General features: G+C 41.3%; 1 protein-coding gene across 1 annotated transcript; it reads left to right on the plus strand.

The window, feature by feature from the left end:
* Positions 1–6,459: 6,459 nt before the first annotated feature.
* Positions 6,460–14,310, plus strand: LOC306757425 (adenosine receptor A1-like; the record flags this gene model as incomplete). Its single annotated transcript, XM_079242474.1, has 3 exons — positions 6,460–6,865; positions 13,489–13,783; positions 13,927–14,310. The coding sequence occupies exons 1-3, from the start codon at positions 6,525–6,527 to the stop codon at positions 14,308–14,310; spliced, it is 1,020 nt and encodes a 339-aa protein (XP_079098600.1). The 5' UTR covers positions 6,460–6,524.
* Between the last annotated feature and the right edge of the window lie 1,568 nt (positions 14,311–15,878).

Consider the following 15,878-nt stretch of genomic DNA (forward strand, 5'->3'; position numbering starts at 1 on the left):
AGATCTTGTATACAGGCGGCTGAAATGAGTTTCCTCCGCAGGGTGGCCGGGCTCTCCCTTAGAGATAGGGTGAGGAGCTCGGTCATCTGGGAGGGGCTCATCGAGAGGAACCAGTTGAGGTGGCTCAGGCATCTGATCAGGATGCCTCCTGGACTCCTCTCTGGTGAGGTGTTCCAGGCTCGTCCCCCGGGACACGCTGGAGAGATTATATCTCTCGGCTGGCCTGTGAACGCCTTGGGATTCGCCCCGTAGAGTTGGCAAATGTGGCTGGGGATAGGGAAGTCTGGGCTTCCTTGCTTAGGCTGCTGCCCCCGTGACCCGACCACGAATAAGCTGCAGAAAATAGATGGATGGTATTAAAAAAAAAGAATGTGCATCACAGCTGGATCAGTTTGACGCATCAACTGGCTAATTTGGATGGTAAGATTTGATAAACACTAAAAACAAAGAATAAAGTCATGGTTCATTGTGAAAGTTATATGGATGCCAATCTGTGACGCTCAACATGAAATCAGATGAGTAATTGTCCTGCCATCATAAACTCTGGTTCATGTTCAACTCATTTGTTTTCAGTTACAGTATGCCATAGAAACACTGGCTTCTGAAGGGTTAAGAAAGTACATTTACATGTGTTTATCTTGTGAATATGTCAGTCCTGCTTTTCATACTTTGATCCATGGATATGGACATGGACGTTTTTGGTGGTGGTGGTGGTGTGGGGGGGGGGGGGGGGGGGGGGGGGGGGGGGGGGTGGACAGGTGACATGTCCCCTGCACTTTTTCCACACCCACCCTACAACACATTCACTGGCTCCATAAAGCAGCATATCCACCTCGAAAGTGCACCTGCTCTGGCACAGACTGTATGGGCGCAACTCCAAACAAACCATGGCGCTTTTCCAAAGATGGTCTATTACCAAGAATAACACTCCAACTTATCTTTGAAACAGTTTCCTAATTCAAAGAAAAATGTGTTTATATATATTATTATAAATATGCTTATATTTGTCGTCTGTTTTCACCACATCCTCCAGATCCTCACAACTTACAAAGCTCACAATAATCTTTTAAAGTGTATTCTTTTACTGAAAGTTCTGATAAATAAAACATATTATTATTATTATTATTATTATTATTATTATTATTATTATTTTGAAGAAGAAAAATACAACATAAAAAATGTGATTTTTATCATAATTGTGGATCTATTTTTTTCTTCTATAATCACATAATCGAAACGAATGATTTCTGCCCCAAATTGTCCCACTTTTCATGTCACGCACCAATACGTGGTTGTCAGGAGACAGATAGTAGAGATGCAGGATACACAGGGGGAAGCACTGGAGGAGAGAGTAAGGGAAGCTGAAGAAGAAGATGATGGAAGCTCAGAGGTTGAAAGAATAAACATCAAGCGTTGAAACAAAAGTTCTGATAATCTTTCAAAATTCAAACACCATACATCTCTAGGTTTGCCAAATGAAAGAAGCAAAATAGCAGGTACAGTTTTATGGTGAGGCTGGTGAACTAAAAAGTCTGTGCAAACATTCATTCATTCATTCATTATCCTAACCACTTCGTCCGAAGGAGGGTCACGGGGAAGCTGGAGCCCATCCCAGCAGTCTTTGGGCAAAAGGCAGCAGGTACAGCTCACCAGTCCATCTCAGGGCCTGTGCAAACATGTAAACAGAAAAAAGTCTCTGCAATCCAGCTGAATGTGATTCAGGTGAGACAGAAGTGGGTGACTTCCAACGTGGTGATAACCAAGAAAGAAAGAAAATGCAGGAGGCACAGATGAGGAGATTGAGACAGAAACAGATATAGACATAGATAAAGACAGGGAGGCACAGGAATCTGGCTGAGGAGCTAATGGAGAGTTCAGAACCTATTGAGATCATTAAAGACAATGAAAATATTTCAGGAAAGTATGAGCCATCTCAAAAAGATGCCCCTGTGACCAGAGTCAGCAGTGTGCCGACCAGGAGCCACACACATACCAGTGATGGTTGGTGTCAACCATGCAGAACAATCCTCATATAAAATCTGCAAAAGCAAACCTGCATGAGATTCATCATTTTCAAGATGTGCACATGAAGATGTCTCAGCAGCAGCTACACTTGCTGAGGGTACAGAGGAAGAACGTCTTTCGCATTAATCTGCTGCTGACCTTCTATCACTCATCCATTGAGAGCCTGAATATATACAGTCTGGTGCAGCAGCTGTTGTAAAGGCAGACAAGAGGAGGCTTCAGAGGGTAAAGCTGAAGAGAAGCTTACTGGCTGCTCTCCTCCTCACTTGATTGGCATTTACACGTCCTGCTGCCTCATTAGGGCACAAAATGTCTTCAAGGAGGCATCACGCTCAGGTTGTTCAACCCGTCGCCCTCTGTCGGAATCTACAAGTGCATCGAAACCAGAAAAAACGGGTTTAGAAACAGTTTCTTCCCTCAAGCCATCGTCTTTTTGAATTCAAACACACACACACACACACACACACACACACACACACACACACACACAAACAGTCACTGACTGCTTTATGCTGTTAGAGGTTATCTAGTTATGCTTTGTGTGTGTTTTTTCAATCGTAATGACAAAAAAGGGTATCACTTCATTCATTCATTCATTCATTCATCTGTATTACTAAAGATAGAACATGTTGCACCAAAAAACACTCTTAGTAAAACATTAGATGTGGGAAAATCTAATCAAAAAATCGAATATTGGGATTTTTTTCTTTCACAATTTTAAAATGGATTTCTTTTTGTTACAAAATTGACTTTTTTTTTTCAAATAAATAAAAATAATACAGTATAAAGTTTTTTGTCATTTTTGCTGTTTTACTTGTATTCTTGGGCATTAAAGCAGCAGAATGATGGTCTGGCTACTGTGTTGTTTTTTTCCTAATTGAAATAAAAAAAATGACGAGCAAAAAAAAGTTTTGTCCATTTTTTTGTTTCTAATCTACAAAAATATTGAAGCAATATTGAAGAATTGTGAGAATTGCAATCTAAATTGAATTGAAAAAAAAATCTGAATCGAATCGAATCAGGACAAATGCATTTCGTCACAGCACTGTAAAACTTTTCATGGAATAAAAGGAGAACTACTTAAAAATGCAGAAAAAGGAGTTTTGGTTTGCTAGAGAACGTCATTAGAACATGAATATTTTATTCGCTTATTGTCATCAACATTCTCTTTTCAACCAAAACACAATAAAAGGAATCTTCAGACATTTTTCATTTCTAAATTTAAGGTTCAGTTGACTTTTGATGAAACAAAAAAACAAAAATAATTAGAAAACAAATTGATAATCCTTTGAAGGTTTTGAACAGCTTGGATAGAAAAGTAACTCTAAGTGACCGCGTGAGTTCAGTGTAGTCAGTTTGACGCCGTGAGTGATCGAGATGGAAGTCTTTGAGGAATTCCAATGATTAAGGGCAGAGAGCGTCATACATCATTGTCAGGGGAAAGACCTTCAGTGCATTCAAGGTGAGAGAAGGAGGCCCTGCTGCTAATCATCTTCTGTCCATTAACAGCTCGAAGCCGTGCCGACGACAGAGAGAGAATTCACTGAAAATTATTTTGCATTTAAAACATGATTTGCTAGGTCGTTGGTGCCTGTCGTGGCGGTAATCCCAGGACTCGTTGGTGGACACCAGCAGTGAGGGATGCCGTCAAGCTGAAGAAGGAGTCCTATCGGGCCTTCTTGGCCTGTGGGACTCTGGAGGCAGCTGATGGGTACCGACTGGCTAAGCGGCATGCGGCTTCGACCGTTGCCGAGGCAAAAACTCGGGCATGGGAGGAGTTCGGCGAGGCCATGGAGAAAGACTTCCGGACGGCTTCGAGGAGATTCTGGTCCACCATCCGGCGGCTCAGGGGGGGGAAAGCAGTGCTCCATCAATACTGTGTACAGTGGAGATGGGGTGCTGCTGACCTCAACTCGGGACGTTGTGGGTCGGTGGAGGGAATACTTCGAAGACCTCCTCAATCCTACCAACACGTCTTCCCATGAGGGAGCAGAGCTGGTGGACTCAGGGGTGGACTCTCCTATCTCTGGGGCTGAAGTCGCTGAGGTGGTCAAAAAGCTCCTTGGCGGCAAGGCCCCGGGGGTGGATGAGATCCGCCCGGAGTTCCTTAAGGCTCTGGATGCTATGGGGCTGTCCTGGCTGACACGCCTCTGCAGCATCACGTGGACATCGGGGGCAGTACCGCTGGATTGGCAGACTGGGGTGGTGGTCCCCCTTTTTAAGAAGGGGGACCGGAGGGTGTGTTCCAATTACAGGGGAATCACACTCCTCAGCCTAACTAACTGACTGACTGACTGACTGACTGACTAACTAATTTGTATGAAACTCGTGTGGTTTATAAGTGTATGAAGTATTTTGTGCGTAAATTTAAGTAATTGCAAACATGTGTTTAAATGCACACACACACACATCTAGAATTACACTCACAAAATATGTCCACAAATACAAAAATGCACAAAACACATATTTTAAAGACATTTTTTTTTTTTACCTTAAACTTGATAATTAATTTACATTTAAAAAAAAAGCTTCTTCATGTGCAAATACACACAGCAAAACTGCATTTCCATACAGATCACTTTACAAGTGCTCAAGCAGTTTGACTCATTGTGTGTGATTCTTGTACAAACGCGTGCTTGTCTGCAACTTCTGTGCTTCTCATTTGCATCTTTATGGGTTTGTTGGTGAGGATCTGTCTTGCAGGAACTTACAGCTGTTTCCCACTGATAGCAAGCCGATGATGTCCAGTATTGTGTTATTGTTTCTCTCCAGTACAAAGCACGTGATCATCTGTCTTCAGCTGCTGTTCTGTTTGTGCATCCTCTCCACAGTGATGCAGGGAGGGGCGGAGCTAGAGGGGCAGCCATGGTGGCATTGGCTGGCTCTGAAATCTGACTGAACACTGGTGCCATCTCAGGTGACTCACTGGACACTGTGCGACTACTAACATTATGGAAGGTTAAACTTATTTTATTTTGAAGCTACAGCAGTGCTAATCTATACATTAGTCTTGAGATAATGTGGGGAACCATGTCATATTTAGTGCTCTGATCATTTCTGAATTTACTTACTTCTAAATCAGTCATATTTAGTTCCCACTGAATGTATTTAGATATTACATCAACTCAGCTTGGCTAGAATTTCATATTGGATCTGGAAATAAAGATTGTTCAACAGAGCAACATGATCCAGTTTAACAGGAACCTTAAACTACAGCCTGGCAATGTGGACAAATGTTTCCTCTAATCCGGCTGAATTATTATAGGAACATATATGAATGAAGAGAATGAGAATATTTCTGACTTTTTTTGCAGGCAGGAAGAATGTACAGCTCCCAATCTGGAGCTAGCCACACAAGTCATGAAAATCCAGTCTACCAGCACCACAGTAAACCAGAAGGGACAGCAAGCAGAAAAAGTAGTCCCATGAGACCACATCAAGCGCCACATACTGCACCCCAAAACAGCCAACTTACTCTTTTTTTATGGACTTTTTTTTTTTTATAACCGGTTGCAAATATTTCAACTTGGTGATCCACAATATTAATGTAAAGAGGTTGAATTCTTCTCTCTTTGCAACTCCAGTTATCAGCTACAGGAAGGTATGTGTTACAGAGAGGGACAATAAAATGTATTTCTTAGCCCTTCCTAAGAAATACATTTCTTATGAAGAGCAAGACATGTGGTAAGTCTTGCCTCTCACCACATGTCTGAGTCCAGCTGTGCTGCATGTCTTCAGGTTTCCTCCTGACTTTCAGCCTTTAGCTGATTTTATCTGAGATAACAAATATCCCCAAAGTCGCCACTTCTTTTTTGGAAGCTTTTTCTGAATCCACTGTGGTCTAAATAATTAACATTGCCATTTGAGAGTGAGGCGCACCTGTCATATAGATGAGTAGCTGTGTGAGTCTCCTCCCCCCTGGTCCACTCCCACAGAGGGCGAGACTTCAGTCACACTTTGCAAAAAGCAGATAAGGAGTGTTGATGTGAACTCTGCCTCACCGTCACCATAAACTAGTCTGTATTTTTTTTTTCCTAAACAAGAAGCAGTTTCCAGAAAGAAGACATGTCCTTGCTGGGAGTCCACCATGCCCGGATAGGATGGGGAACCAGTGGAACGGCTGACAGATGCAGGGACACGCAGCGTTTGGGACTTCATGCTATTTATTTGCTTTTCTTGGTTTGACGCATATGCCTGACATTGGGGGGAAATCAGCTCTGTTAATCTGCTCTTCGGGAAGCTGCTTGTGAGTCATTCTGTCTCACTGTCCGTCGGACACTGGGGGGGAAGTTATGCGTCTGGCGCGCGCAGACGGGTTCATGTCTTGGACCAGATCCTAAAATAATTGAGAGCTACAGCTGAAGACTCTACCTCTGCTTATGAAAAAAACAAACATGCGAGACCTAAGTCGGGGTGTCTCAGATGATACCCACAAACTCAAACAGGGAACTCCATCGACGTATTCCGGCTGAGCGCGCACACATCCAGCGTCCGCGACCATGACTTCAGCTCTGCCCTCGTCCAAGGCTCTCTACATCGGCATGGAGGTGGTGATCGCGGTGTCCTCCGTTATTGGGAACGTGATGGTGGTCTGGGCTGTGCGTATTAACCGCTCTCTGAGAGAAACCACCTTCTGTTTCATCGTCTCCCTGGCCTTGGCTGACATTGCAGTCGGGGCTCTGGTCATCCCCCTCGCCATCACCATCAGCATCGGACTCCAGACGCACTTCTACAGCTGTCTGCTGGTCGCGTGCACAGTGCTGGTCCTCACGCAAAGTTCCATCCTCGCGCTGCTGGCCATCGCCATTGACCGCTATCTAAGAGTGAAAATCCCCATGAGGTAGGCCTAAAGGTGAATTCCACTAGTTTCCAATATCTTGTCTCATTTTAGGAGTGTTTTGTGTCTGCTCTGCTGCTTTTTTTTTTACCACCAAGGACACCGACCAGGATGTCCGCGAGAGTGCCAGAAAGGATTTTTTTTTTTTACCTTCAACTTACTGTTGGCTGATTTATGACGTGCATCTGGAGTTAGTTTATAGGATATGATCAGATGCCACAATAATGTGGCTTGATGTAATCTGTGAAAAATTAAAGTGAGATATGAATCAGTGGTTTGTAAGACTGACAGCTGGCTCTGACATTCACCCATTCAGCCACAATCTCCATTACAACTTAGAAACTCAGCCATCTGGATAAAAATCATGCAAATTCACAAGTGAAAAGGAGCATTAATTGTATAAACGTGCAGCAAAGTCATGTCTGTGTGTTGGTTTCTGTAATAATTTGTACATTTCTGCACAGTTTTCTGTTGTAAGATTATACAAAGCAAATTTTGAGGTGGAGGCATTATCAGCATTTTGCGCCGCTACTGCCCCCGACCCCCTTCCACCCACTTGGGGACTCTTATTTCCTCTTGGAGTTGTCATCTGACAAGCAGTCTGGAAGAGTCTGTCAGAGAACGCATGATTGGTCAATGGGCTCATGGTGACTGCTTCCCCGATTGCATAATTTCTGAAATTGGCAACCAACAGAAAAAAGGACACCAGACTTGTGCACACAGCTGCCTGTCAGCGACAGGATACTAATGCAGGTTACAGTGGCATTCCTCTGGAATTAATCACAAGCTTTTGTTTATTCTATGAAAATGTCGATCTGACTGTTATTTATTAGTTCTACATGGTATCTCAAGCCTTTTCGTAGCAGTGACATGTTGTGAGATTTTACGGGAATCAACAGAATATCTTGTTCTTCTTCTAATGCCACTTGATTCCGTGTGGAACAAAGGGCCGCAACAAAGCTCCTCCATCGCACTCGGGTCTGGCTGGTCCTCCTTAGCTCAGTCCACGTTTTTCCGGCAGCCTTCATCTCAGCTTCGATGCTTCTCCCCAAAGTCTGCTTCGGGCGACCCACTTTGCGCTTGCCTTGAGGATTCCAGTCAAGGGCCTGCCTGGTGATGTTGTGTGCAGGCTTCTGCAGAGTGTGGCCAATCCAGTTCCATTTTCGCTTTCTAATCTCGATCTCTATTTGAGTTTGGCTTGTTCTCTCCCACAGTTGTTCATTTGGGATCTTCTCTGGCCATCTGATGGTTAAGATGTTCCTGAGGCATCTGTTGGTGAAGGTCTGGAGCTTGTGGGTGCTGGTCTTGGTCACTCTCCATGTTTCCAGGACTGATTTCACGCTGGTGTTGAAGATGCGGGTCTTGTTATGGAGTGGGAGGGAAGTTGATCTCCAGACAGGTCTCACGGTGTTGAAGGCGTTTTGAGCTTTGTTTATACAACACTGGATGTCCAAATGTGTAAAATTAAAAAACAAAGGAAAACATGGCCGTTTTTCTAGTCGGATGCCTCAGAGGTTAATGCTGACTATTAGTTTAAATAATACAATATTTGTTTTCCTAAAAGCAGGATTTTGTGTGTTTTTTTACCGAGACAATAGAAGAAATGATATCTTCACCCCATAAATGATCAGCTTACCACAAACATCTGTCTGAACATGTTCAAATTACAGTAAATTGTATTTTACTGCATTGTTGTAATGGGAGCCAAAAATGGATTCACTCCCCCTGAACCTCCCCCGAGACTCTGGAGAGACACCGTTTAAGCACTGATTGCTTTTTATAGCTGAGGTGTTTGGGGACACGTTGGAATGATAAGGATGGTCAGCGATTTGCAAATGGCCCCATGCCTTCCTGGTGGGCCTGGTTGCTGGACCGCATTTGCAGGTGGGACTCATGGGAAACAAGGATTGAAATCCCAGAGGAGAGGAGAGATGTAAGAGTTGAGAGTCAAATACAGAAAGCAGATTTTAGCAGATGAAGAGCTGATCTGTATGCAGACAGAAAGCCAAAAGCTTTAGTAGCTGCTGTGCAAAGAGTTACAGCCCACAAGGCGGATCCGGGTGGAACTCATTCGTATGTGCACCTTATATCAAAAATGGCAACCAAAGGCAATATGAGAGTCAGAAAAAGGACTGAAAACAAGAAGTTTGGCTTTTGCAACTTCTCAGTAAGTTCTTTATGTTTTGTGTTTTGAGAAACTAGTTGGATATTGTGACAAAAGAGGAGCAATATCTGCCAGACAGATTACCAGCAATGTTTAATCTTCATGTTAATCTGTTCTATTCTATTCTATTCTATTCTATTCTATTCTATTCTATTCTATTCTATTCTATTCTATTCTACAGTCATTTAGCAGATGCTTTTATCCAAAGCGACTTACATATGAGTGAGAACACATCTGGTTGAGTTTCTTAAAATGACTGCATACAAAAAAAAGGAAGAAGAAGAAAAACATTTTGCCACAAGTATCTTTCACATCATATTACCACTAAACAACTTCCAGGCCTTCGCAGGAGAGACAGCTTGATGACATTTGTTAAGATAAGACAAAATTGCTGACAAATCCCAGCTTCTCGTAAGGCAGCAACACCTCTCCTTGTTTCTGCATGACACCTTGTTGTATCAGGGAAAGATATGACAGAGACAGGAAAACATAGATAAAATATAAACCACATTCTGAATATTTTATGCACAGATCTAAACTACGTAACGGCATGCAAAATAAGAGAAGTTAAAGTCAGCAAAATACAGCAAAGCTTTGTAACTTTGTGAGGAAGGAATGAAACATTTGAAGCTTTACAAACCAGGATTAGCCCTTTAAACATCCACCCAAGAAGAAATAAAGAGAGAATTCCATTTTATTTCAAGAAAATGTAGAAAAATAAACTTAAAAAAAACCTTTTTAATATATTTAACGTTTATTACCATTTAATAAATCAAAATGAAATTAGTGCATTATTATATTATTAGTGTATCCACCAGGGGGCAAAAATAAATAAATAAAGTTGTGTACAATGGGCTTTTGACCCAAGTTTTTACCACAGAGTGATGCCAAAGCTGTCAGAAACTGTTGATGCAGCATTTAAGGGTTAAAAAACCTCATCCCTTCATACCTCTGTCCACTGGTTTAGTCGACCTACTTGGTCTGGTATATCCAGCTCCAGGTTGCTAATGTTACTATCACGCCAAGTGTGAATCGATATTACTGTCTAATAGACATTTCTAAGCCAGTTTGGCGGACTTTATTACCTTTTTTCTTTGAACAAACAAACACTGGAAAACATTTACAATGAGTTTATCTTGTAAATGTAAATTTCAAAGCCCCCCCCGACATTAACTTTGTTGCATTACAGTCTCGACACACCTGCAGACCCATTACACAGTTCTGCTGCCACTGAAAGCACCAGAGATATGTGGAACATTTTGAACTGCGGGCTTCTTTTGGTTATGTTGATGCTTGTTGTTTGTGCTTTTGCTTTGCTTCGCTGCATTAACAGAATTTATAGTGAATAAATCTGCTTTGTGAAGGAGAGAAATAGTTTTTTTTTTTTTTATTCCAAGTGCTGCTTTTTATTATAAGCTGTCTGCTTTGTTTGCTAATTGTTATACAGTATTCACAAATACATCACAAAAGGACAGAGATACAATATACATTTAGTACCTGGGTTTTAACTTCTACTATTACATTGTCATTTGTCTGTAAAGTGCAGCAACATACTCGTGCTGTTTGCAAATGTTTAATTGCACTCACAAAGGTCAATTGTAGACATTATACTTGATAACCTATGAGATGACAAAAAGCCTTGACAAACTCGAGGCGAAGTCACTCTAACCTGGCTGGCATCACATTATATTACGATGCTATTCACACCATAAATAGATACATGAATCCCCTTTCACTCTTTCATACATAAGATATATAACATTAATGGTTTAATAGGCATAATAAAATCATTGCATGCTATTATTCACAAATTTGTCAACCCTTACTCACTCAGATTCCTCTGATCACATGAAAAATGAACAAATCATTAACGTCCATCACTGTTACTAAAAAGACTGCTGCAGTTCATGTTTGTACCATGTTGAAAATGATACAAATGTGCTGCATGGTCTGACCTTAGTCTGCCTTGTCAAACATTAAGGAAAAGCACAGGAGAAGTAATAAAAACATGACAACATGTTGGGAAAATATTCAACTGCCACCAGATTAATAGAAAAAAAAATCACAATCGCAACAGGAAAACTTTGGTAAGAGAATATTTCTTTTAAATAGTATGTGATGTATGCTGCTCTGCATTTAAATCGGTTATTTATTGAAATATATTTCTTGCATGAGAAGTCAATCTAGTGGAGAGTGTCTTAATATTTCTGATAGCTCAAACTAGTAACTTAAAAAGAAATTGCAATTGGAGAACAGTTTTCATCAAAGTGTTCATCTGTCTTGTAGTTTTCAAGCATTCTGTTACTTTTATCTTTTTTCCTTGCTTGTTTCTGCATTATGCATAACAGACTGTCAGATGTGATCCATTATTACAGTTCAGCCCTGAAATGTTAGTTTGTTCCACTCTGGTGTCATTTGTGACAAACTGCAAATACCTGCATCGTCTACTCTGGACCTTCTGCTGAGAATTTCATTCACAGGAACAATAATGTTTTTTAGGAGATGTGTGGACAATCACATGGTTAAATGTTGCCGTTCTGATCTCAGTACTGCATGTATTTGTAAATGTCCACCACAGAGCAGAGGGGGGAGAAAGCTGCATACATGTCGGCAGAAAAAAATGAAGATGTGATTCTCCAGATACACATGCTCCCTTGCAGCAGGCAGTAAATGTTCAGGAAGACTGGTTTCTATGTTTGCATGTTCTCTGTCTCAGCGATATTTCATAGATTGTACAAGAAAATCTATAAAGGGATGTGGTGTATATGATCTTAACCCAGGGATATTTATTCAGGTTGTATGAGGGCCCAATCCAGACTTCAGTAGCCCTTATTCAGACATCTGTGTTCATCCATGCCACTGTTCTGAAAAATTCTCCTGAACAATGCAGGCCTTTGGTACATGTGTGAAAACATCTCCAGCCTTTAGTGTAATATGCAATGAGACGATGCATGAACACAGCTGAGGTACCGGCCACATTTACTGGCTTTATGCTACAGAGGGGGTGTGCACGGCCTCATCTTTTCTGCTGACTATCCACTCCTTATGATTGTAGAAACATAAACTACATGCTTTTTTTTCCATTCTCATCTGCCATTTTCAACGTTTCTGCATGGCATCGAGCCTTTTGTACAACAGAGACACATGTTTCCCTGATCCCACCCCCGTTCTCTAGCAGAAAACCTCCTGATACAAAACACATTTTCTGAATATGGAAATAATCTGGACCAAAATGCCCACACTGTCTTCTGAACATCTCTGGTATTTATGTGTAGTATTTACAATTTTATTGCCTGAAAACCTGGTGTGAAAATGTATATGTGGTTAAACAAACAAAAGCGAAGGAATAAAAAAAGAGAGAAAACATGAGCTTATTCATGGTGAATATTATGACATAAAATATATATTTATGACATTGTTGCAATGAATGATACAGTAGCAGCTGCAAATCTCTTGGGGGATGTCGCTTTAAGTTTGGCAGATGTAAACACTGAGTTTACAACCACCTCATGAGGCAGAACTGCTCTGTTTCTTTCATTCTTTCATAGTTCCACAGCTGTACAGCAAGAATACAGAATCTCAGTCAAATTTAGGGCGGATGTTTGATTGGACCCTTCCAAAGTATTTTTTATTTAAATCACCCCAGTGTTGTTATTCTTTTGTATTCAATAAAAATTGATTTACTTTTTATAACCCACCCCCTAAACTACATGTCTCCGGAAATTTGTCCTTGACATTCTCGGAGAGCGTAGTTTTCATTCAGCTGCTTGCTTGGTGGTGCTCCTTGTTTTAATAGCGCTACAGACTCTGAGGCCTTTATTAAAAAGTCTACATTAAATAAGATTGTGTGACATTTTGATTCCTGACATATGTACTTGGCAATATCACATTTTATATTGAATTTTATAGCAACAGAGATGAATGCATACAGTACCAGTCAACGATTTTTATTCTCCTGGAATTAGCTCATCAATTCAAATCATTTTGTGTGGATCTAGTACAGCAGCTCTGGTTCTCGAGGGGCACAGTCCCGCAGATGTTAGGAGTTTCCCTGCTGCAACACCAGTGACTCAAATCAATGGGTGATTAGCAGACTAGTACAGAGTTTGATGTCAGTCTCTGCATAAATCTGGTAGTTAAGTCTGATGTGTGTCAGGTGTGTTGCAGCAGAGAAACCACCAACATTTCCAGGACTGTGCCCTCGAGGACCGGAGTTGTTCACCACTGATGTAGCACATAAAATGTAAGAACATATAACATTAGAAGTAGTGCAACTAAAAGAAAACAAATGTGAAGCAGTTTTGTCAGATATGAACAAATGGTCCTGAGCATTTATCTCTGTCCTCTCTCTTGTTCTGGCAAAGCGGAGATAGTCTGATTTTAGTAGAACACACAAAGTCATGCTTTATCTGTTCAGAGAAATCTTTTACTCAATGCATCATCTTCTCCCTTGTTGCCATAGCTACAAGCGAGTGGTGACCCCTCGGCGAGCCGGCACTGCCGTATTGCTGTGTTGGCTGGTGTCCATCATAGTGGGCCTCACGCCCATGCTGGGTTGGAACAACCTGCAGCATCTCCTTCACAACGACTCCTTAATCACCGATGACCTGCTGGTGACCTGTGAGTTTGAGACAGTCATCAGCATGGACTACATGGTCTACTTCAACTTCTTTGGCTGGGTGTTGCCCCCGCTGCTACTCATGCTTGCAATCTACGTGGAGATTTTCTACATGATCCACAAGCAGCTCAACAAAAAGGTGAGGCTTTATGCTCTTTTTGTGTTGGACGTTTATGTGATCCTTCTGTACAACACGAAGCAACATCAACATGTTGCTAGTTTATCAGAAATGCTGAACTTTTACATTCATATAGTGACAATCATTTTTTTGTCTTTGTATAGGTGACGGCGAGCCACACAGATCCCAGACGTTACTTTGGGAAGGAGCTAAAATTAGCCAAGTCTTTAGCTCTTGTTCTTTTCCTGTTTGCAGTCAGCTGGCTCCCGCTTCACATCCTCAACTGCATTACCCTTTTCTGTCCTGCCTGCAACAAGCCAATGTTCCTAATTTACATTGCCATCATTCTCACTCACGGCAACTCGGCTGTCAACCCCATCGTTTACGCCTTCCGTATCAAGAAATTCCGCACAGCATTCCAGAAAATCTGGAAACAGTATGTGCTGTGTCAGGATCCAGTTGGACGTCTTCCTCAAAGAGGGAGCCAGAGAGGACAGAGTCACGAGAGGAGGTTCAGGCAGAATGACGATGATGACGACGATGTGTGACCTTTGGAAGGAAACTTGATTGCTATGTACTTGACTTGTTCCAATGCAGTAGTTTGTGAAGGGGAAAGGACTCTGGCATTGTTTTCACGCTGGAGGGATGGAAGCTCAGAATAACAGAATGGGGCTGAATGATTGTCTCCATGCAGATGGGACCAAGAAGAAAGGATTCCGAATCAGCCTGGAAATCAGCAGTCTGACTGAAATGTTGAAGAGATTGATTTCGCTCTGGCTGACAATGTTGACAATGTCTCATGGGAAAAGGGGCTTTTCATGACTTTCAACACAAACCTGTTGGACTTGAAACAGTACGTGTATATTTGTAGCACATGTGGTAAAATAGTAGTGTTTGCTGTACTTGTTGATCTAAATTAAACTTCTCTGCCTTTTTGATGTGAATGATCTCAGATGTTGTTGTCCTTTTAAAGTATGTGCTACATCATCATGATCCATTCTGTGGCCTTAAGGACAGAACATGTAATGAAGAAGAATTCCGTCTAAATGTAATGTTTTAACAATGTGACATGAGCAAGGAAGAAGTTTGCACAACCAGTTTGGTGCTTTGACAAATGCTAGGAAAAGAAATGCATACAAAGTGTAAAAAAATAACATCAGGATCTTTAGTGAGCCTTTAGTTTATTAACTGCAAAGTTACTTAGCAAGTCAACAAGCTAATGGTCTTTACAGATGTGTGGTGTATTACTGCATATTGAGGTTATGCTTTTAAAATTCATTAGACTATTTGACTGACAGAATTACTCATTATCGCCAATCGCTCTGACTGAAACAGCAAAGGAACCACTTGATACTTCTGATTAAATATCCAATAACACGGGAAGTGGTTAAATAAACATAAAAGAAGAACCCACTGATCCAGCAGCCATATAACTGCAACCACATCAGTGTTTAAATGAGGAGTTTTAAATCTAAATAATATGGAATTTTCTCCATCAACTCAGCTGAGCTTACATTTTTTTCCTCTACCGCTGCTCTTCTACACGCATCAGCGGCTTTTTACATCTCCATGTTTACTAATGGTCACTTGAATGATTTAACAGTAAAATATAATTAAATGTTCTCAGCTAATGTTTTTACAGCGTGGATTTTTTAGAATGAGTTGGATGTGAGGTATGATAACACCAACAGCATGCATAAATCTGTATGTAACTAATATACATATGTTAATGGGGGACACTGTTGAATATTCGTCTCATTGAGAGTGCAGCTGCACATCTTTAATTCCAACTGAACATTTAAGCGTCTCTGTTTTCAGGAGGGAGCATAAATGTTACTGTGCATAAGCACTGACTTAAAATCATAACACTGTGTGCATTCGCAGGTGCAGGCATACAAGCCTTTACTTTTTACATTTTTTTTTTACATTTTGAGGCACTGCCAAGCCTGTTGTGGTAAGAGGCCATACTATCTGTTCATGCATTGTTCTTTTATTTCTGTCATTTGGCAGAGAACATGTGGGTACACGTGTTCATGTGTAAGGGTTATAAATATGTATCCAGCGGAGGCTGAAGAACCAATTAAGTGTTTACATTACCAAGGAGGCCATTATTAAT

The sequence above is a fragment of the Telmatherina bonti genome, assembly GCF_933228915.1.
Source record: "Telmatherina bonti genome assembly, chromosome: 6".
NCBI lineage: Eukaryota > Metazoa > Chordata > Actinopteri > Atheriniformes > Telmatherinidae > Telmatherina > Telmatherina bonti.